Genomic DNA, 21,811 nt, shown 5'->3' on the forward strand with positions numbered 1-21,811 from the left:
AAAATAAAAACACACACATGCTCACCGCTCTACTCTATATCTGTAATACCTTTTTCTGATTGACAATTCCTTTCGTATGATTAATTAATAAGTTTTGTTTTCACTCATGAAATATATTAAGGAGATAAAAAAATGAATAAAAATAAAAAAAAAAAAAAAATAAAAATAAAAAAAAACGAAAGACATTGTCCAACCCAAGTGTCACTTTTGATGTTAAATAAAAAAATACATAATTAATAAAAAGTTGTGATTCCTGTTGTACTAAATTTGACCTTATTTTCATTAAACTGTAACTCTGCTTTCATTTATTTATTTCATTTTATTTTTTATTTAACATTATCGAGCGTCATATTTATTTAAAAATGATATTTTTATTATTATTTTTAATTATTTGTATGTGCGATATAATATTTTTTCTATTATATTTATTAGATTAATATATATAATGATAATATTAACAAAAAATAATAATAATACTATTACCAAATCCATTTCTTTTTACAATATTATAAATATAAGGTTTAAAATATTTGCTAATTTTAATTTATGAATTTAAATAAATAAGTATTCAATTATTGATAGATAAAAATAATACGGTATTTTATTTATTGTTTAGTTTTTTTATTATTTTTAATACCCCAGTTCCTTATTATTAATATATACTTCACAGATTATTGAAGAAATGCACTTGTTTAATTTTTTTTTTTTTAATTATTTAGTTTAAAATAATTTTAATTCAATAAATAAATTTATTAAAAATTACAAGTGAAAATTTTTAGAAGCATTTTTTTATTATAAAAATTTTTAAAATTGACAGCTGGCAGCTAACTTCAGTATCATTTTTCTTGACATTTAATTTTAAAATTTTTACCGCTGTGGCGCCACCTTCAGTCACGTGACATTTATTATTTTTTATTTAAGTACACAGTATCCATGTGTGTTTATTATTGACATATTAAAGTTAATAAATAATATAATAAAAAAAAAAAAAAATATGTCTTCGGATATAGAAGAAACTCCTTTTTTAGAAGATGAAGAAGTAAGTCATTTTTTATAATATTCTTATATTTATTTAAAAATAAATAATTCACTAGAGTTAACCTTCAACAATTTTTTCATAAATTTATAATAATATTACAATTATAATATTAATTAAAATAAATTTCAGGCGCAATTAATTAAAGAAGTTTCGCGAATGAACCCAGAAGAATTGCGAAAATTAAAAAATGAATTAGGAACTAAAATTTTCAATAAAGTAATTCAAAATTCTAAAAGGAACTCTACAAAGCCTAGTGGTAAGTATCGTATTCCTCAACCTAGAGCTCGGAATGACGACGATCGACCTGTCGAAATATCAGCTAAGAAAAAAATACCACCTCTGATAAATGTGATACCAGTGAAAAAACCCGTCGCCCGAGATCCTAGATTCGATAAACTCTGCGGAGAATTTAATGAAAGAGCGTTTAGAAAATCCTACAGTTTTGTCAGTCAGCTGAAGGAGAATGACATCAAAGCACTGAAGAAAGAGTTGAAAGTTTCCAAAGATCCTGAAGAAATAAAAAAAATTAAATTTTTAATCCAGAGGTTAGAAAATCAGCTGAGAGAAGAACGTAAGGTACAGAAACGTAAGGAAGCAGAAGAGGCTGAGAAAAAACAAATTGCTGATGCAATTAAGAGAGGAGAGCAACCTGTTTTCAGAAAAAAATGTAAGTAATCATTATTATTATTAATTATGACACTGAAGTTAGTAAACGTTTAAAAATTTTTGATTTTTTTTATTAATTAAATTTAAATTAAAAAGATATTTATAAAAAATTACACTTATATTTTTTCAAGTTTTTAACATGTGAAATTTTTTCAAAAAAAAATTTTCTAAAAATTTTGAAATGTCGGCTAACTTAATTTTCATTATTAATTATATAAATATTTAATTTTTTTAAATTTAATTTTCAGCTGAGAAGAAAATTATTGATCTGGTTTCACAATATAAAGAGTTGAAGAGTTCTGGTAAATTACAGAAACATATAGAAAGGTTGAAAAAGAAACGACTTAGTAAAGACAGAAAGAAAGGATTAAGTCATGATGATAATGAAGATAATAATTAATAAATGTAAATTTTATAATAAAAAATAATATAAGACTTATTATTACTTATAAGAAAATTGTAAGTTGTACATCGCTAAGTGTTAGAAAAAATTTTTTTTTTAATTTTATTACATTTTTTTATTTCGATAAAAAAAAATACATTTTTTTAGCTGAAATAAAAATAAAAGTACTTTAATTAAATATTAGTTATTTTTAATTATAAAATAATAGCAGGAAATATGCACATATATAATTATAAATACCTAAAAATAAATAAATTTTTCTAACACACTATTGAACGTTTAAAAAATTGCGCGGAGTATGTAAAAAAAGGACAAGAGCACATGAGAAGTCACGTGGTGCCATCGGTCGGTTATTCTCAGAATACGTGAACCGTTGTCCGTAGAGTAGTTTATCTCGTACATTTAAACTCCAAGGACGAAATTTTAGCTCCGTTACTGACTTAGTGATGTCAGTACATATATACTAGTTAAAAAACGCCTATCTCATATAAATAATTAAATTATAAAACTAGTACATTAGCAATGTCTTTTTGATTTTTGATACTCATCATTTTGATGTACAATACTTAATATACAAAAGCAGAACAAAATGTCTGTAAATTTAACTAAAAATAACGATTCTCTAGTGGCTGCCTGGAAGAGTGTCGTCGATGACAAGTCATCAACCAACTGGTAATTATTTAATTTTATTCTGTTTACTAACATTTATAATTATGAAACTAAAATTAGCCGACAGTGAAAAATTTTTATTTTTTTTTTTATTAATTGAATTAGCAATAAAAAAATATTTTTAAAAAATTGCACAAATAGTTTTTCAAATTTCTTACATGTGGAATTTTTTCTTTTAATTTTTTTTAAATAATTTTATTAATAAAAAAAATTCTAAAAAAGTTTAGATGTCGGCTAACTTCATTTTCATTTATAATTTCATTTTATTTTATATTGTAATAAATTTATAAATGATAGGGCGGTGTTTGGATACGAAGGAGGATCAAATAATTTAAAAGTTGTTGGAACAGGAGACCGAGGGCTGCAGCAAATGATCGATGAATTAAACAGCGGAGAAATTCAGTACGCATTTTGCCGTGTAATTGACACTAAAACGAGTTTGCCAAAATGTCTGTTGATAAATTGGCAAGGAGAAGGCGCGCCGATAGTGAAAAAGGGAACGTGTGCCAACCACATTAGAGACATCGAAAGACTGCTGAAAGGTGCTCATATAACTCTTAACGCCAGGTCAGAAGACGACGTCGAGATAGACTTCATCATGGAGCAGCTGGCCAAAGCAACCGGCTCGACTTACAAGTTCCGTGAGCCCCGCGGTAAGGACGTAGGTAATTCTGGACCGGTTGGTACCACTTACAAGCGGGTTATTCCGGAGCAAGAGATCAACGCCACTGAACGAGATGAGTTCTGGCAGAAGGAAGAAATGGAGGAGAAAGCTCGCGTGGCCGAGGAAAAACGCCGCTTGGACAAAGAACGCCAGCAGTTGGAGCTAGAAACTCGATCTCGGGAAGAACAGCAGAGCAAACTGCGAGAACAGGCTGCTGCTAAACTGCCGATCAATCAACGAACTCAAATAAAGTCTGAACAACGCACTCAGGAAATTAAGAACTTAAGGAACCAACAGCTTGCCACTGCCGTTCAGCAAAACGGCTCGGATTCCGACGAAGAACACAAGTCTCGCAGCGAAGAGTTGCGCCGGCTGAGAAGCAATGAGACCCAGCAATTGATTGCTCAGCGTACTATCAACGCGCGTGCGGTCTTTGAGCAAAATTCAGCTGCCGGACAGATGAAAGCTGCTTTTGGGCATCAGTCAACTCCAAATTCCAAGTCCGTCGTCAAGGAACCGGCTAAGATTGTCAAGAAAGTTGTTGATACTCCTAAAGAGAAGGAAGTAGAGCTGGTATCAACTCCACCAGCACCAGCACCATCTCCAGCACCAACACCAGTTCCAGCTCAAACTCCAGCACCAGTGCCTTCGGAACCAGCACTGCCAAAAGTAGAAGCCGTTAAAGAAGCTCCACATGTTGAACCCAGTCCACCTGAGACTAAAGAAATTTATAATCAAGCACATCAGCAGCAGCAGATTGAAGATACCCACGCTTACATAATGAAGGATGTTGAACTGGAAAGTAATCAGCCCCTTGAAGCCATCGAAGCGGAACTTTTCAACCAATTAAACGCTGATAGCGAGTCTTACTTATACTTTGATCCTAACAATGAAGGCATGAAAGCACGTGCCTTGTATGACTACCAGGCGGCCGATGACACTGAAATTACTTTTGATCCTGGTGATATTATAACCCATATTGATGCTATCGACGAGGGATGGTGGCAGGGACTCGGGCCTGATGGCACTTACGGTCTCTTTCCTGCTAATTATGTTGAGGTCATTGACTACGCTAATACTTGATAGACTACAATTAATTATTGTTACGTTTATTCAGTCTGATTCCATGGATTTGTAATCGATGATTCATTAATTAATAATTTTAATATTGATATATATTAATCTTAAGCAATGACTTGGTACATAGGTATTAACAAAAATCTCCCGGACTTTATTAGAAATTTAAAAAAAAAACAGCGATGTGAAAAATTTATTTTTCAGTATTGTAAATGATTTTTTCGGTTTTGATTATTATTTTTTACAAGTGCAATAATGGAATTGGTAATACAGTCGTCCATAAATATATATATCATTTATATTACTTTTTTATGTAAAGTTTAAAATAATTATCAATTTTATTTTTTTTCTTAACAATGTGTACTTATAATTTAAGTAATTTAAAAATTGACTGAAAAATTTGCACGTTTGAATTGAATTTAAACAAATAATTGTCATATCGGTTAAAAATTTTATGTAATAATAGTAATTAATAATAATTATTAAAATTGAATTACTGACAATGAGTAGCTGCATATTTGCAATTATTGTTGTAATGATACTTCCAAAATAATCTAATTGCACATTTATAAAAAAAAAAAAAAAAAAAAAAAAAAGTAACAATAGTTCTAGTCCAAGTCAATGAGATTTATTAAAACAATTTGTCACAAATATTACTCCGTAATTATTGCATTTACAAAAAAAAAAAAATGATGAGTAATAGTAATAAAAAAAAACATGACACAGATCTCAGTGTGTATATGTTATAAAAGCAATGATATAATCGGTGGAGATTTAAAATAAAGAGAAAAAAAAATAATTCGTGGTAAAGAATTTTTTTATTCAGTATTTGTTGAAAAAAAATAAAATATTAGTGTTAAATTTACAGTTTGTTTTAATTATCCAAATATCATATTTATCTTCTGTAACCGGCGTTTTCATTGGGAGGTCCTCCAGCGGTATTCGCGTGACTGAGGAAAGCCAGATGTCCTTTAGGGCATTTATTTGCATAATGACCTTTGGTCCCACATTTGTAGCAAGTGACTTCTTCCAGAGGCTTTTGAGGTCCACGTGGAGGAGGTCCATTGTGCATATTCATAAAATGCGGTGGAGGCCCACCTTCCTCTTGCCTCATCTGCGTATCTCTCACTTCTTGCGGCATTTTGTTACAATAAATGGCTTTGTGGCCACTTTCGCCGCAGAAATGACAAGTGATCATTACTTTTTTGCCTTCTTTTGGCGCTAAATCTTGCAGAGCCGGTAATTCAAATCTTGGGCTGTAATAAATTATTAATTAGTAATTTATTATCTTTTTAATCCTTTAGTAAAAAATTGATGTGTGAAAAACAAAAATTTTGTATTAAAAATTTTTATATTAAATTAATTAAATGGCAACGATTAAATATTAAATTCGATTTTTTAATATCAGTAAATTAATTAAAAAAAAAAATTTAATATACTTACTGCATAAATTTACAAGTAGACCCTTCTGGACAAAAACCAGCCAAATATGCCATGCATAAAACTCTTCTGACATGTCGATGACGACATTGAGGACCATGTCTACAAAAACCTCGATCATACCAAGGACAGTCACGTACTTTTGTCTCAGGATCAATGTGTAAAAACGGACATTCCTTATTGTGACAAGCGTCTGTGTTGAAAATTAAATTCATTAATTAAAATATAAATTTACTTATTCATAGAAAAAAAAATCAATCACTTACTGAATCTTGAATAAAAATAACACTCAGGCATTTTTGACATGTCATATTCGTGAAGAAATTCGCACTGGTCACCCTTTTTACACAACCCTCGGAGCCAATGCTTGCAGACAATAGTCCTGTCACCTCTTACGTGTCTGAAAGGACACGATGGACCCTTGGTACAAGTACCCCGGGGATAAAATTGACATACCGCTGCGATGGACTCTAAAAATGAGCAATTAAATAAGTTTATTAATAAAAATTCAAAACTAATCAGCAAGCAAACAAACTTACTGTCCATGCCGGCAAAGGGTAATGGTAAAGCTCCATACTGTTCATCCAAAGCGATCTCGATGTCGAATTTTATATTTCCCACGTCCGTCAATACTTCCATTATTGTTTAGAGTAATTTAATTGATAACTGAAACTGAAATAAAAGTCATTTACATTCAGTATATAAAAAAAAATTTAGCAGAAATCTAAGAATTTTTCTTATTGAAAAATTTATAACAAAAAAATTTATTTTAAAAATTCCACTTGTAGAAAATTTGAAAAACAATAAGAGCAATTTTTTTAATTCTAATTGAATTGATGAAAAAATTTTTAAACGTTAATTTTTTTATTTTTTTTTATTTTTCATTTATTAAATTGGAACAAAAAAAATATTTTCTAAAAATTGCACTTAAAGTTTATTCAGTTTTTTACAAATGAAAATTTTTTTTATCTTTTTGTAATAATTTTTTCATTAAAAAAAAATTATAAAAATGTTTAGATGTCGGCTAATTTAATTTTTATTAAGTATTGATAGGTTAACTTCTCAGTTTTACCTTTGTTGTTGCTTTATCAACTCACTATTTTTTTGCAGTTACTTCAAGCACAACCGCTCGTCAATGTTCTGTCGGAGCGCATTATTTTCATGTGAAAATAAAGAATTATCACAAATAATAACGCAAGTACAACAATAACTTTTTAATTCAATAATATTTTTTTGATTACAGTTGTTGACGTTGACCGGGCATGTACTATTATTTCTCTGCAAGTGTTTAAACATACATCTTCCATTTTCACGCTAATCGCCGGTGGCGTCAAGGCATAACACTGAAGTTGACAGATATTAACATTTTTTTTAGAATTTTATAGCAATTAAATTATTAAAAAAAAAATTTTATTAAAAAGTTTCACATGTTAAAATTGATAAAAATTACAAGTGAACATTTTTAGAAGCATTTTTTTATTGTATTTAATTTGTTAAAAAAATTTTTTGAATTAACAGCTGACCGCTAACTTCAGTATCATCGTCAAGGCGCACATTTTGTAATTTACAGATTTAATACTGCCATCTACTGGCAAGAATACAAACTGCCACAACAAACATGTCACTCGTTGGAAAGATCATTTTCACTGTTATTAATGAGCTCCAAAAGTAAGTCATCGAGTGTACAGTAGATAAATAGGATAAAAATATAAAAATTGCATTCGACTGATATACCGCCGCGGCGGTAGACGGTTTGTCATTATTGTATACACATATGAGCATACTTTGTATTGCGAGGCAACAATGTATTAGTCAGACATGAATACACATATATATGCTTATAAAAGGCAGGTGCCGAAGTTGGTGACGGTAGTCTCCAGTGTCCAGTAGTCTTTCACATACTGGACATTTCACTCGCAGAGTTTCCCGTAGATTATTGTAGTGCTTACGCGTGTCGGAAGAATTGTTGGCGGCTTAATTGTCAATTAAAACTTCGCTGGTGTCAGGTAAATATTCGCCTAAAAAAATCCTCACGTTTTTACAAGTAATATTTAACATTATCATCTGTAATTTATTTAATAACAACATCATTAATTAAAAAAAAAAAAATAATATTTTACAGAGTCATGACACAACGTTACATTATAACAACCAACTATTTGTTGTAATACATTAATCCTAAGTCACACATATACATTATTACGTTAAAATTAACAATTGATTATATATTATATATGTATCAGGGTGTGACTTGATCAAGATTCGCTTACAAGGAGTTCGTCGTGTGTACTCAGTAAATATTACAACATACAAGTATTTGTATTAAAAAAAGAGAAGAGAAAAAAAATTAACGCCAGCTCACCTCGCCCGTAACCGTTAGAAAAAAACAGTTCCGTTATCATCTTCCTCATTAATAAATTTATTATAATATTTTTATTATTAATAGATGACTTAATAATTAATTATTAATTATTATTTCTAATATTATTTTTAGTTAAGTGGTTTCAGTTGATTGTCAATAAAAAAAAAAAAAAAAAAAAAAAAACAGCTCGCCGAGTGTTTTAATTGCATACAAGACGATTATTGCACTGCTGCAAAACGTGCTGGTTTATGTAAAACATATGTAGCTATTATAGCTTATATACATACAAAAGATAGATTTGCGCATACAAGAAAGATAGAGAAGACATTTTCGCGCCGATACGACCACCCTATACTGCTGCAAGCTGGTTGATCATAATATACTCCATATAATAGTGCATTATTCCATGGAACTAAATTGAAAACCGGCTAATATTTCACCAGTTATTTTTGCTGTTAAAAAAGTTTTTTAACTTAAAATTTATAAAGTTAAATAATAAATTAAATATCGGTGATTTTGTTAAAAGTGTTAAGACAGTAGACTTAAGTCATTATAGCAACGGGAATTTGGTGGTAAAATTTATTTGCTACTAGGAGATCGTCTACCACACGGGTATGTCGACCATGCGCTCTCGTTTTTGCTTTTTAATAAATCCTAATATATCTATATATACCTAAATGTTCTCTGCCGTCACATTTTAGTCAGTCCAGTCAGTAAAAGTGATTCTGCTAGAACATCGCTAAGAAATTTCTTTAAATAGTCTAACTATAATTGTTCGACATCCTCCTCACCAACACCAACTAAATTACACTGTAATTTTACTCATAGGTATTCAAAACTAGAAATAACTCCAACTAAATCGATTATAAAAAATACATGTTATCTATTATCTGCATGTACAATTATCGTTACATAGTTGGCTGTAATGTTTTGCTTATCAGTTATCACTCATTTATTTTTTTTAAAAACAATATACTTAAACAACATCAATTATGAGTGAAGCGTTTTTTTTTTTTAACAGAGTAATTTCGGCTTTGTTGAAAAAAATTTAGTATGAGTAAATCTTATTGATTATTTAGACTAATGGTTTAATAATTGTTTTCAGATAAAAAAAAATAACTCAAGATGTTGCAACTATCACCAGCGTACATGGAGCGGTTCCAGCCAAATTATTCTTATGTATTCGAATTTGAGAGAAAATTCGAGCATGAAAATACACGTGACTGGATGACAGATCATTGGAAGAATTCAGTTTACTTCGGTGCTATTTACTTGGTAGCAATTTTTGCCGGGCGTCAATGGATGGCTAATAGACCTAAGTATGACCTAAGAGGATTACTGACTGTGTGGAATATTGCTCTGGCGATATTTTCAATAATGGGTGTTGTTAGGACTGTACCAGAGTTCTATCATGTGCTAAAAAACTACGGATTCTATCACAGTGTCTGTGTACCCAGGTACAGATTTATTATAATTTTATTCACACTTAATTTAAATTAAAGACTTGATGAGTCCATGAATATGTTAAGGTAGTTTTCCATAATATTTGTACGCACTTGCTAATTTTTTTTTTTTTTCCATTCATTTAAATATTTTGCATAGTTGATAATGATAACATACAATGACATCCATTAGTTTTGTTTGTTAAATATATGTCACGGTTATTTTTATATACATATTTGTATATTATATTATTTTGAATACAAAGTAAGTGTTATCTTTTTAATTAAATGAGCTGTGTCGAGAAATCATAAGTTATAAAATAAGAGCTGCTAGAAAACTGATATCAATCATTACAGATGTGATAACTGTGATTAAAAATTCATTAATAATACGATAAGAAATAGATAGTGATAAAAATAAATTCTTGTATTAGTATTTTGTGTCTAATTATTTTTATTGTCAGACATATTAAATCAAGTAGCAATAAAAATATTCACATATATAAAATGCCTTCGGCAAGTTTCGAAATAATAATAGTTATTGTTTTCTAATTAAAAAAAAAAATATTTCTTCTGAACTTTCAGCTCATCAATTATAGGCAAAAACTAATATAAGCTTGCGGTAAAAAAAAAAAAAAAAAAAAAAAAAACTTTACTTTTACATCTTAAGATAATTAAACAGAGATGAGTTAGAAAGCTGAGAGTTAAAGAAGTCTTTTAGGTAAAAAGTAAAAGTTTGAATGTCATTAAAAAAAATAAACGGAGATATAATATACCCATTATACAGTTTGTTTGTCCGGTAATAGTCTAAGCTCTGTTTTTATAGTCGTCATAAAAATGTAAAGAAGATGAGTATCTACATTGATGTTTACTTTGACATTGAGTAGTTAATAAGTTATTTAATTAATGACTTGAAACTTTGATTGATCTATTTAAAATCGAATCTTCGATCAGTTATCAGTACAATTAAAAAGATAACAATCATAACAGTCATTGCTTACTGATAATGAACTATACTACCTGAGCATAAATATAAAGCAGTTCACACGCATTCCGGGTCATTAGGACATACCTTAACTTGCATATTTGCTGACAATTGTTTTAGTTTCATGTTCAATCGAGTGTCTGGTTTCTGGGTATGGATGTTTGTGCTGTCAAAATTGCCGGAGCTGGGTGACACTCTGTTTATCGTTCTAAGAAAACAGCGGTTGATTTTTCTCCACTGGTACCACCATATGACTGTGTTGATGTACGCGTGGTTCTCGTACGCGGAGTACTCAGCCCCAGCACGCTGGTTTGTCGTCGTGAATTACACTATCCATGCAATGATGTATACATACTACGCATTGAAAGCAATGCGGTACTCGCCGCCTACGTGGATTGCGATTATGATAACGACACTGCAAATAGCGCAAATGATTGTCGGATTTGCCATAACTATTTGGGTCTACCAAATGTATGTCTCACATGGCCAGCGTGAATGTCATATTACCATGACAAATATTCGCATCAGTGCTCTAATATACATCAGCTACTTGGTGCTGTTTGCAAAATTCTTCCGAGAGGCCTACATGACTAAAAGAAATTCTTCTACGGATAAAAGTATCCACAAAAAATCCCAGGACAGTAAAGAGTACAACGCTCTCAATGGCAAGCTCAAGAGTAATTAAATTTTTATTATTGTTATTACTCTAATAAGAGACAATTTATTATTAAAAGGTTTATTCAGCACATCTAGAACCTTAAGTCTTAGGACTAAGCAGGCGCCTCGATTGACAAAGCTAACGTCAGCGAATTATTTAAAACTAGTTTGTATTTTATTTTTATTTTAAAAAAATGGAACGCATTTATAGCTACTTTTGAGAAAAAAAACCAAAAAAAAGGGAAAAAAAATAATTTAAAGTATATTACGCACTGGAACATCTCGGCAGTGATATGACAAATATATTAAATGATCCAGGGCTTTGCTCAATGTCGCAGCACAAATAAAATCAATGATCGTTCAAAAAAAAGTGACAAAAAATGAGTAAAAGATTGATTATGATAATGATAAATAAATATTAACAAGTGTCAACTGTGAAAAGCGTATAAATGTTAATATGAAAAACGTTTATTATTATTATTATTATTATTATTATTATTATTATTATTATTATTATTATTATTATTATTATTATTATTATTATTATTATTATTATTATTATTATTATTATTATTATTATTATTATTAATTGTCTGTAGTATGTAAAGAGATATATGTAAGTAATGTGGGCACAGAGAGACAGGTATTTAAAATGTTATCGTTTACTGAAAACCGGTCTCTAATTTATCCGTTCTCTTTCTCGCTTAAAATCCTCGTGTCCGTATGTTTAACATCAACAACGGATTATCTTTCTCTATTGAGAGAGTCATCGACTGCCTATATTTTCCCTTCGTGTCACGGACTAAACATTTCTTTATTTTATACAGTTTAACCTACTTCCATGTGCTCGTGAGTGACCTCAACAAGTCTGAGAATAATAACGAAAAAATATTTGATTAATTTTTCTGTACCTTTAACATCATGAATATTTATAAATTTCGATTTGACAATCCAATTGACTTATTAATATTTGCATTTATTATTTAGAGTTCATGATCTTCAATCAGATGTCATATTTTCCGCATAACTACTTATTGGCATATTACTAATTAATCATATACTCAAATGATAATTTTATAACTCTTTGATAGATTTATAATTCAATTATGTCATCACCAGATAACTTTTCTATTTCGATAAAAATATACCTAGGTTAAAGACCGTTCAATAACACTATTATTTATACTACTCTATTTTATTTTCATTTTTTCTGGCAATATTAAATATGTTATAATGATATCAAAACACGTGTTACACATAATCTATTCCATAACTTATCTTATTATTTTAAGTAGAGATTATAACAAAATGTTTTTATTATATACGTGACGATTGTTTCTTCTGTTTACCAATACGATGACTCATTTGGCTTCCATCAACTGTATTCCAAGATATTATGTGTATAAAATTACACACATAGTGTTAAAGTGTCTGAAAAAATAAAAAAAAGCTTATGTCGGTAGCACAATTATTTTTTTTTTTATCTCTGTTATTATTCTTAATACTTATATTAAATACTGTATAAATTATAAATTAAATCGTGGTCTTCGTTTTGTGTGTAACATTAATTATTATAAAACTATCGATCCGAATGCGTACATATAATTTATTGATATTAATTGAATTTTTAATGAACCGCTAGTGACGTACAAAAGCACGGATTTAAACACGAGGATAAAAAATAAATTTTTATTATTCATGAGAAAGAGAACGGACGGGTTTTCCCTGCCAGGGAAAAAAATTTTTTTTTTTAATAATCGCACCATTTAAAATTATTTTGCTGGATTTCATTTAATTACTTAAGATATTTTGATATCTGTTTGTGTTTTTTATATACATATATATTATTTATAAATAGTACAGGTATAAATTTGTAATACAAATTTTTTTTTTTAAATTATTCTTTCAATTAATTGATGTGTAAAATTTTATTTTAAAGAAATAGTCGAGGGAAGGTAATTGTAAATTGTGTAGGCTGAAAGTTCAAAAACTAACGGAGCCTTGAAATATACGATTAATATTTTAAACGATTGTAATAATAATGATAACATTAATATTATTATTAATAATAATAATAGTCATGATATTGATGATAATTATTATTATTAATTTTGAATTTGGTCATTGTGCTATTAGCTTATAAAATAATATGATGACCGCCCAAGTCAAGCGTTTCGAGCATTATTATATGTCTGCGAGTCATTTTAAATAAATATTAATGTGTATGTAAGTAATGTGTATGCGTAATTTTAAAGTGTATGTAAATGTATATGAATGAATAGAAGAAAAAAAAAAAACAAAACAAAACAACAAATAAATAAAAAAAGAGTGAGCAAGATAAAAATGCTCATACGCAACTATTATTTTAAGTAATCATTTTTTAACGCTGTCAATACTGCAATTAATTTATATAAGGGTAATTTAATTAACGGGGTACATTTTGAGAAAAATTAGAATAGTTGAGGGCTTAGTACGGTCAGTAACTTACAATTAGAAGTAACATGTTTAAAAAATTAATTTCCCAGAATTGTTGAAAATAAATAATTAATGATAAAATAAAATTTAGAAGCTGATGTGAGACGAGAGATACAAGGGAGCTTACTTAAAATACTTAACAACGTTAAATGTTTGTAATTTTTGCGCAAATATTAAAATATAATGTACTGCTTATTGTATGTTCTTTTGTAGACCATGAACAATGTTTTAGATTGCGTGATTGAATAAAAAGAGACCTAATTAAATTTGTAAAAGTATTACATCTAAAGCGCGCAGGACGTGCCGCAAAGACTAATCGATATGTACTTGTATTCACAAAATTTAAAATTTATTTTTTAATTGTATAAGTATTTTGTGCTTAAGATTGTTATAATTATTATTATTATTATTATTATTATTATTATTATTGAGCTAATTATTTTTATTTTTTTATTTATTTATTATTGCTCTAAAATCTCCGTCTCAAGTAAATAATTCGGCAGCTCAGAGTTATTACTAGGGCTTTATTTTTTCATTTAAAATAAAACTAGCCTTTGTGATTGAATCTCAAGTCTCGAGTACACTAAACTAAATTATTGATGTTAATACAGCCCAGTAGTTGCGTAATATTTCTCGATATTGATATTGAAATTGATATTATATAACTGGTAATTTCTTTATGCGAAATACCTGAATCAACATGTTGGGGTAAAAAATAAAAATATTGTCTCTGTAGAGACGTGTCATTTTTATCTCTTAATTATGACCATACGCATCTGGAATGTGTCTAAAAATTTTTGTAATTTAAATTAAAAGATAAAACAAAAAAAAGTAAAAAACAACAAAATGTACGAAAATACTAATTGCTAGTACCATAAATTTGGAGCTTTAATATATTATCAGAAAGATCACAATTCGAAAGGTTATTTGCACTCTTGTATTATGTTAATGCGAAAAATAAATAGGCAAACGTTATACAATGATCTAGTTAATAGCCAATAATATTAGATATTATTAAATTAAATTAAATTAAATTAATTTAAATAATAATAAAATAATATTTTTATTTATATTCTAAAATGTACTTTGTGCTGTACATAGATTTACTATCATTTCCTGATGTACATCATTATTATTTTTATTCAGTAATAAGATTTGATGCACGTCAATAATCATTATCTTTTTCTTTTATATTTAATCAAATTTTTTTTTTTTTTTTTTCAATATTCAAACAATAAATAATTTTTTATCTTCAAATCATTCGTGTGCTTGCTTATAAAATTATGACAGCAAATGTCGTGTCTTTGCTTTTGATTGAATATATATATATATATATATATATATATATATATATATATATATATATATATATATATGTTTACTTATTTTTAGTGACTTCATTAAAATTCAACGATTTGTTTAAAAAATTGCCGGTTTTGATTTGTCCTTCTGTTACGTCGGAATAATAAAATAAAGTTGACAATATGGTCACCGACATTTGTTTAAAACTAAAATGTTTGTTTAAAGTCCAAGGTCTCCAGGGTCAGCCAAATGTTTCCCTCTTTTTACACAAATCTGATAATTTTCAACACACGAATATCGCTATCGAGATAATTAACACTGGAAATTTTTTAATTTATTCACTTTGCATTTTTTTTTTCTACTTTTTACTTCTCAAGTCTACTTTTGTTAATAATTGTCCAACGAATTAACATTTAAGTAAGTGAACAGTAAATATTTAAAATAATACATTACAAGTTTAATATTTGGACATGTGTGTCTTCTGAATATTAAAAATTTTTTTTTATTTTCTAGAAAATTATTAATTTAATAAAAACTGAGATTTTTTTTTTTAAATCATAAAATTATTTTTCTCAGATTTCATTTCCATGAAATTATTCACTTAGTTATTACTTTACTGATATGATAAGTAACGAGAAATTATATAAATCATTTGATATAATTGTATAAAAAAAATACCATTCAGTATAATTAGAAAGCTATTGAATCTCGTAAGACACGAGATCTCTCTCAAATGTTTATGTAATAGTATAATTATTTTCATGTGTAGAGTTTAATATTGCCTCATGTTTAAATGCTTATAAAAAAATTGATTTTTAATTATCTTACAAACATTTCTATAAAAAATCTATATAAAATTATATTTTTTGATAATTCTCAATGTTCTAAGCTTTAAATTAAATTATTTATTTATTTATGGCAAAGCCTGATGGCCAAATGGCAAATTAAAAATAAAAATCCATTTAATTATTCATTCAAAAATATTAATAAAAATAATTTTACAATTACAGTCGAGTCGCGTTATGAGCCCGGCTAGTTGTCTTCTTTTTCTAACCAAATTCGCGTTAATAAGAGAGAGAGACACTAAGAGGGCTCATAACGCGACTCGACTGTATTATAAAAACTTTGTAATTATATAAAATAATTATGATTATAATTTCTCTTACAAGTTTTAAATTGTTTAAGCTTTAAATTAAACTTCTTTAATTTTAACTGAATAAAAAAAAATTATTTTAGTATTATCTGAGGAAATTTTACTTAAAATAAATTTTTATGTATACTAGTAAAAATTTTTACTGTCACGTGAAAAAATTATTCACAAGTAATAATAATTGAGTTTTCATTGACCCAAGCACAATTTATATTTACCGTTTCAAAAGATTAAGATCATTATTGTCGTTATTTTACTTTTCGTGCTTGAAATTGTCTGATATGTTGTTTACATATTCTTTTGCTTGATTATCTCCAACAAATGCATTCTTTACAAAAACTATTTCCTATTAAATAACGTTCTCCATGAGAACAGTAAACATCGCGTGTTACCAATCATAAAAATCTAGAATGAAAATCCTATAAAATAAAAAAAACAATATTTATTTAAAGCCAGTACAACAATTTATAAAATTTAATTTAATAATTTAGATAATTTGTATAATTATTTGGTATCACTTGTACTTTCTTTGCTCCATTCTTCAGATACGTACTTCAAGAGATCATTAAGTCCCTCGAATTCAGTTCTGCTTTTAGGAGGATTATTTTTAGGAATCTGAGGCAAGAATGATCCCATTTTCTGACGGAACTCCAGAGCGTTAGTAGCTCCAGAAAGTTTCCAGATGCCGTAGAATAGCAAGCCGCATCCTGTAACAGCGTAAACGGTTCCTATACCCAGTGCTCTCATCGCCAGAGAAACACCGGCTTCGGATGCTCCTTTGACACCCACAACACCTTCTTGGAAATATTTCGGGTCTTGTTTTCTCATGCCAGCTACTGCTGTGCCGAAACCTATGAGTGTTGAAATTCCTGTCACTGCGCTTAAAAATACTACCCCTAAAAAAATAAATAAAATTATGTTTTATTAAAGTTAGCTGTCACTATTATAATTGTTTTATTTTTTTTAATTAAATAAATTTGCTCCGAAAAATTGCATTTTTTATTTTTTTAATTTTCTAGATGTCAATTTTTAGTTCTTATTTTTTTTGCCATAATTTATTGGTTAAAAAAATTTTTAAAATGAATTATTATCTGGTAAATTGATTCTCATTTGATAATATAGATTAAAAAAATTTTTTTAAACAATATTTCAATTAAATTTAATTGATTGAAACATTAAAAAATGTAAAGTTATAAATAAATAAATAAATGAGTAACGAAAAATTAGGTTAGGACTTAACAGATGTAAATTTATGATTAAAAATAATTGATCACAATTTTTATGAAATAAACTTACCGTAAAATTTATCATTGTTACTTAATCCAGAATCGTTTTTTACTGACAATTTATTAAATTCATTATCCATATTAAAATTTTGATCGGACGAAATTTTGTTGGTGGCAGCCATTTTCAAACTCGAAAAATAAAACAAAAAAGAATTAAATTAAAATGTTATTTCGAATCTTTGTCTCAAGAGGCCAGTAGCTTACAGATGATATTTTTTTCAACATATATGCATATTTGTTGTTTTTTTTTAAACCTGGATACATGTTAACTTCTGAAAACAGCTGATTAGTGGATTAGAATTGAAACTAGTGATAATAAATGTCTAGAACATAAAATAATAATTTATAATTTAACAATCAAATGTATATTTATTTGAATGCATAGTCGCTGTCACAGTTCATTATGGAAGGTTTGTTTATTACTTTGTTTAATTGTTTATTTTGATTACTATAATTGCAATATTGTCGTGATAAGAACATTGATTATTTTTTATATTTTTCAGAAAAACCCAACAATGACATTGATAAGCTGGTGGAACAGTTAACGGAAGTAGTTAAATTACAAGATGACAAAGCGCACAATGAAAATGATATTATTAAAATATTAGATTCATTTCTGGAAGTTGAAGATAACTTTACTGAAGATGTTGAAGATACAACGACTGGAGAAGTTGAAGATAAAATATCTGAAGAAGTAGAGAATCAAACTTCTGAAGAAGGTAGTAAAATGTTGACAATACTAGTATTATGCCAGACGACTTACGATTTTTTTTTTGTATTTAATTAACTTAAAATATTCACAGCATAATATTATGCGTGGGAAGAATAATTTAGTTTTTTTTTATCATGTGCTAATTTTTTTGTAAATATTCAAAGTTTCAAATATTTGACACTTTCATTATTATGAAAACAGAAAAAAATTTTTTTAACAAATTTAAGAATATTAAAACTATTAAACTAAATATAAAAAAAAATTGTCATACATCTGGAATTCCCACTATTATGAATATTCATTAATATTAAAACTAGCAACCTCGCAGACACTATGTGACTGTCGTGACTTGTGAAATATAAATAAATAAAATTTTGCTTCATTAATATTGACGTTTTTAAAGATATAAGCTGATCCCGATATTACACTCATCAAGAGCTTTCATTTGAGTACCCACATGCATTTTTGATATATTTTTCATATATTCATATATATAATATATATGAATATATAAAATATATGAAAAATTGATGTGGGTACTCAAATGAAAGATCTTGATGAGTATAACATCGAGATGAGCTTATATCTTTAAAAATGTCAATAGTTCACGAGTTACAAGGTCATTTCTTAATCATGTATCTAGAGATAGAGTATTTTTGAATATAGATTATTTCTTAGAATTAATGACTCATTTTTTCCACAGGTGATGAAGATTTCAAAATAGATGGTGTATTTTTAAGACTTTTGTCCCATGAATCTGATGCAGTAGTCGCTAAAACAGCCAAAACAATTGCTGAAATCGCACAAACAGACAACGGTCGCACAAATTGTACTGATAGTAATTTAGTAAAAGGATTGATGGATTTATTACAGAGAGATAATATTGAAATTATTACACAAACTTCTCGAGCGCTTGGAAATATCTGTTACGAAAATGGTATTTATTCTTATTTATTTAAAACAATTAAAAAAAAAAATTACTTCTAAATAATAAATAAATTATTTTCAGTCAGAGGTACTAAAATGGTTCAAGATAACGATGGGCTAAAGTATATTTTAAAAGTATTAGAGAGAGCAGTGAGTTTAGGTGACGCAGAAGGGGCTTCATTTTTGAGACACGTTATTGTTGGTTTTCTTTTGAATTTTCTCGTTGGTCAAAACACTTTACAACAGGAGGTAATTATTATTATCTCAATAATCGCTATTCTTTTCGTTTTTTAAGTCTTAATAATTTAATGTCAATTCTATTTCAGGCATTAGACCAAGGATTTATTTCAATAGCTTGTAACATATTAGAAATCGATGGACCAAATAATGCAAAATCTGCAATGCATGTTTTACTGACATTGGAGTTATTAACTGAAACGGGCTTGATGTTTTTGAATGAGAGGCTTACTAAAGTATTGGTGAATCTTTTAGATGATGAGGAGGCTATTGAGCATTCTATTTTATGCTTGGAATTAATACAAGTCCAAGCTGAGCATGGTAAAATTTTTTTTAAATTATCTTACTTCCTGATTAATCAAAATTACTTAAAAATTAATTTTTTTTTTTTAGAAAGTGCGAAAACTTTATTAGCAAAAGCAGGAGCTTGCGAATTATTGATACAATTAATAGAAAAACATGTGCCTAAATGTGTAGACGAAGATACAAGATCAGTTTTAAAAATGGCTTGTAATTTAATTGTTCTAATTTTAACCGGAGGTAATATTTTTTTATGTTTATTAATTATTTTAAATTACTAATTTAAAATAATTAAAATACCCTGCATGACTCTGTAAACTTATTTCTGTGCAATTTTTGAGCCAAAATTTCAGAATTTAAAAATTTATAGTTTAAGGAATATAATAATTTTTGTAAAATGCCGATTGGCGTCCAAACGAATTAATAAATAAATAAATATCTATTTTTTTGCAGATGAAAGTATGAATGTATTATATTCAAATAGCGAGGGAAGTGTATACAAAAAATTAGACGAGTGGTTAGACCCTGATTACGACGAAGATCTCCAAATAGCAGCTGTCTTATCAATGGGTAACTTTGCTCGCACAGAAACTCACTGCAAATTAATGGTAGCCCAAGGAGTTCACAAGCGACTGTTTAAACTATTGGTAAAAAATAGCAGTAGTGAATCAGACATACGTTTACAACATGCACTGCTCAGCGCAGTTCGTAATCTGGTGATAGCACCGAGCAATAAACCAATATTGCTTTCCCATGACCTAATTGACGTAGTATACCCTATGCTAGATATTCAGACATTTCCGGTGGTCTTCAAGCTACTTGGGACGCTGAGAATCGTCATCGACGGTCAGAGCGAAACTGCTACTATACTTGGAAAAAGGGAAGATTTTTTGAAAAAAGTCATTGACTGGTGCAATATTGAAGAACATCCAGGTGTTCAAGGGGAGGCTAATAGACTCATTGCTTGGATCATTATTAACAGCCGTGATAAAGACGTTGTGTCTTTGGTTATCAAGCATGGTGCTATTAAATATTTAGTTAGGATGATGGGTTCATTGCACCCTCTAATGCAAAATGAAGCTCTTCTTAGTTTAACTATAACTACTGCCATGTTTTTAAAAGATTGCGAAGAAAAACTTGTTGAGGCTGAAGTCGATAAAGCACTGAAGAAATTTTTTGAAGAAAGTACTTCTAGTCTTGCGATACCGATTGTAGAAAATGCACTTTCTTTTGCTATTAAAATAATTAAGTCAGGTAATATTATTTTTATTTAAAAATTACATATTTTTTTTTTTTTTTTTTTTTTTTAAATATTTACAAGTGCGGTCTTTTTTTGAACGAAATTTCTATTTGATTTTATCGATATAATTTTTTTTTAAATACATAAAAAAATTTATAAATTTTCTAGAAAATTGTGATGTTCAATTTTTTTTTTTTTAATTGTTCGTTTTTTTTTATGTACTTAAAAAAAAAAAAAATATGTCAAAAACATCAAAAAAAGATAAAATATAAATTTTATCCAAAAAAATGAGAGCCAATAATTACCTTTTTTTAAATTTATAATTTATAAAATTAATTTTATTTTTCATTTCAGATGTTTTAAAAAAACACTTGAAAAACGCACAGTTTCTCGATACATTAGAGAAAGCTAAAAGTTCTGGTATCTGGATGAATTCACTGGAAGATAAAACAGAAAAATTGTTACGTCTTCTCAGTGTTTAAATAAACTACAGGCTGATTTTTCTGATAAAAATACTCTATAAATTAAGATGTTAAAAAAAAAATTAAAATCCATATTTTTACTACAGGACTATATACATATATTTTGATTTTCGCATATTTTCTCTATACAAGCAACAAATCAAAATAAATAATAACATAAAATAGTAATAATAATATTAATCGATTTTTATGTGTGTATTTAAAGTATCGTCGTATTTATCGATTAAAAAAACTTTTAACATTCTAAAAATGATTTATTATTAAAAATAAAGTCAAATGTTCAAATTTAAAAGTCG

At 28.0% G+C, this 21,811-nt stretch overlaps 6 protein-coding genes across 10 annotated transcripts; 4 read left to right on the forward strand and 2 right to left on the reverse strand.

The window, feature by feature from the left end:
• Positions 1-891: 891 nt before the first annotated feature.
• LOC141531076 (ribosomal RNA processing protein 36 homolog) lies at positions 892-2,214 on the forward strand. Its single transcript, XM_074248573.1, has 3 exons — positions 892-1,039; positions 1,169-1,706; positions 1,954-2,214. Exons 1-3 carry the CDS (start codon positions 995-997, stop codon positions 2,103-2,105), a joined length of 735 nt encoding a protein of 244 aa, XP_074104674.1. The 5' UTR covers positions 892-994; the 3' UTR covers positions 2,106-2,214.
• A 109-nt stretch (positions 2,215-2,323) lies between these two features.
• Abp1 (Actin binding protein 1) lies at positions 2,324-5,383 on the forward strand. The gene is made up of 2 exons (XM_074248565.1): positions 2,324-2,780; positions 3,075-5,383. The coding sequence occupies exons 1-2, from the start codon at positions 2,698-2,700 to the stop codon at positions 4,522-4,524; spliced, it is 1,533 nt and encodes a 510-aa protein (XP_074104666.1). The 5' UTR covers positions 2,324-2,697; the 3' UTR covers positions 4,525-5,383.
• Positions 5,318-7,245, reverse strand: Clp (cleavage and polyadenylation specificity factor subunit 4). 2 transcript variants are annotated; one of them, XM_074248572.1, is made up of 5 exons: positions 7,056-7,245; positions 6,498-6,630; positions 6,225-6,428; positions 5,962-6,151; positions 5,318-5,774 (listed from the first exon to the last, which is right to left on the reverse strand). In XM_074248572.1, exons 2-5 carry the CDS (start codon positions 6,595-6,597, stop codon positions 5,414-5,416), a joined length of 855 nt encoding a protein of 284 aa, XP_074104673.1. In that variant the 5' UTR covers positions 6,598-6,630; positions 7,056-7,245; the 3' UTR covers positions 5,318-5,413. The 2 variants fall into 2 exon arrangements, with proteins under 2 accessions (XP_074104673.1, XP_074104672.1); XM_074248571.1 differs by having other exon boundaries at positions 7,031-7,245.
• A 494-nt stretch (positions 7,246-7,739) lies between these two features.
• Positions 7,740-14,963, forward strand: LOC141531074 (very long chain fatty acid elongase 6). 3 transcript variants are annotated; one of them, XM_074248567.1, is made up of 3 exons: positions 7,740-7,964; positions 9,426-9,777; positions 10,868-14,963. In XM_074248567.1, the coding sequence occupies exons 2-3, from the start codon at positions 9,446-9,448 to the stop codon at positions 11,430-11,432; spliced, it is 897 nt and encodes a 298-aa protein (XP_074104668.1). In that variant the 5' UTR covers positions 7,740-7,964; positions 9,426-9,445; the 3' UTR covers positions 11,433-14,963. The 3 variants fall into 3 exon arrangements, with proteins under 3 accessions (XP_074104668.1, XP_074104670.1, XP_074104671.1); XM_074248569.1 differs by lacking the exon at positions 7,740-7,964 and adding an exon at positions 8,696-8,932; XM_074248570.1 differs by lacking the exon at positions 7,740-7,964 and adding an exon at positions 9,022-9,148.
• Positions 14,964-16,297: 1,334 nt separating this feature from the next.
• On the reverse strand, positions 16,298-17,787 carry LOC141531077 (transmembrane protein 242). 2 transcript variants are annotated; one of them, XM_074248575.1, is made up of 3 exons: positions 17,628-17,787; positions 16,885-17,227; positions 16,298-16,750 (listed from the first exon to the last, which is right to left on the reverse strand). In XM_074248575.1, exons 1-3 carry the CDS (start codon positions 17,737-17,739, stop codon positions 16,720-16,722), a joined length of 486 nt encoding a protein of 161 aa, XP_074104676.1. In that variant the 5' UTR covers positions 17,740-17,787; the 3' UTR covers positions 16,298-16,719. The 2 variants fall into 2 exon arrangements, with proteins under 2 accessions (XP_074104676.1, XP_074104675.1); XM_074248574.1 differs by lacking the exon at positions 16,298-16,750 and having other exon boundaries at positions 16,760-17,227.
• Positions 17,788-17,887: 100 nt separating this feature from the next.
• Vimar (visceral mesodermal armadillo-repeats) lies at positions 17,888-21,691 on the forward strand. Its single transcript, XM_074248564.1, has 8 exons — positions 17,888-18,027; positions 18,121-18,336; positions 19,033-19,266; positions 19,339-19,505; positions 19,583-19,814; positions 19,887-20,033; positions 20,247-21,047; positions 21,388-21,691. The coding sequence occupies exons 1-8, from the start codon at positions 18,021-18,023 to the stop codon at positions 21,513-21,515; spliced, it is 1,932 nt and encodes a 643-aa protein (XP_074104665.1). The 5' UTR covers positions 17,888-18,020; the 3' UTR covers positions 21,516-21,691.
• Positions 21,692-21,811: the final 120 nt, after the last annotated feature.

This window comes from Cotesia typhae, unplaced genomic scaffold, assembly GCF_013202065.1.
Source record: "Cotesia typhae breed Kobodo isofemale line unplaced genomic scaffold, CoteBio_Ctyphae contig_5, whole genome shotgun sequence".
Lineage (NCBI taxonomy): Eukaryota > Metazoa > Arthropoda > Insecta > Hymenoptera > Braconidae > Cotesia > Cotesia typhae.

Coding starts and splice junctions, on each gene's coding strand:
- Vimar (XM_074248564.1), top strand. Junction 18,337..19,032: donor GAATCAAACTTCTGAAGAAG/GTAGTAAAATGT, acceptor TTTTTTCCACAG/GTGATGAAGATTTCAAAATA. Junction 19,267..19,338: donor AAATATCTGTTACGAAAATG/GTATTTATTCTT, acceptor AATTATTTTCAG/TCAGAGGTACTAAAATGGTT.
- Clp (XM_074248572.1), bottom strand. CDS start 6,597: ATGGAAGTATTGACGGACGTGGGAAATATAAAATTCGACATCGAGATC. Junction 6,152..6,224: donor TTATTTTTATTCAAGATTCA/GTAAGTGATTGA, acceptor TTTTCAACACAG/ACGCTTGTCACAATAAGGAA. Junction 5,775..5,961: donor TCTACTTGTAAATTTATGCA/GTAAGTATATTA, acceptor AATTTATTACAG/CCCAAGATTTGAATTACCGG.
- LOC141531077 (XM_074248574.1), bottom strand. CDS start 17,739: ATGGCTGCCACCAACAAAATTTCGTCCGATCAAAATTTTAATATGGAT. Junction 17,228..17,627: donor TAACAATGATAAATTTTACG/GTAAGTTTATTT, acceptor TTATTTTTTTAG/GGGTAGTATTTTTAAGCGCA.
- LOC141531074 (XM_074248567.1), top strand. CDS start 9,446: ATGTTGCAACTATCACCAGCGTACATGGAGCGGTTCCAGCCAAATTAT. Junction 9,778..10,867: donor CACAGTGTCTGTGTACCCAG/GTACAGATTTAT, acceptor CAATTGTTTTAG/TTTCATGTTCAATCGAGTGT.
- Abp1 (XM_074248565.1), top strand. CDS start 2,698: ATGTCTGTAAATTTAACTAAAAATAACGATTCTCTAGTGGCTGCCTGG. Junction 2,781..3,074: donor GACAAGTCATCAACCAACTG/GTAATTATTTAA, acceptor TATAAATGATAG/GGCGGTGTTTGGATACGAAG.
- LOC141531076 (XM_074248573.1), top strand. CDS start 995: ATGTCTTCGGATATAGAAGAAACTCCTTTTTTAGAAGATGAAGAA. Junction 1,040..1,168: donor CTTTTTTAGAAGATGAAGAA/GTAAGTCATTTT, acceptor AATAAATTTCAG/GCGCAATTAATTAAAGAAGT. Junction 1,707..1,953: donor ACCTGTTTTCAGAAAAAAAT/GTAAGTAATCAT, acceptor TTTAATTTTCAG/CTGAGAAGAAAATTATTGAT.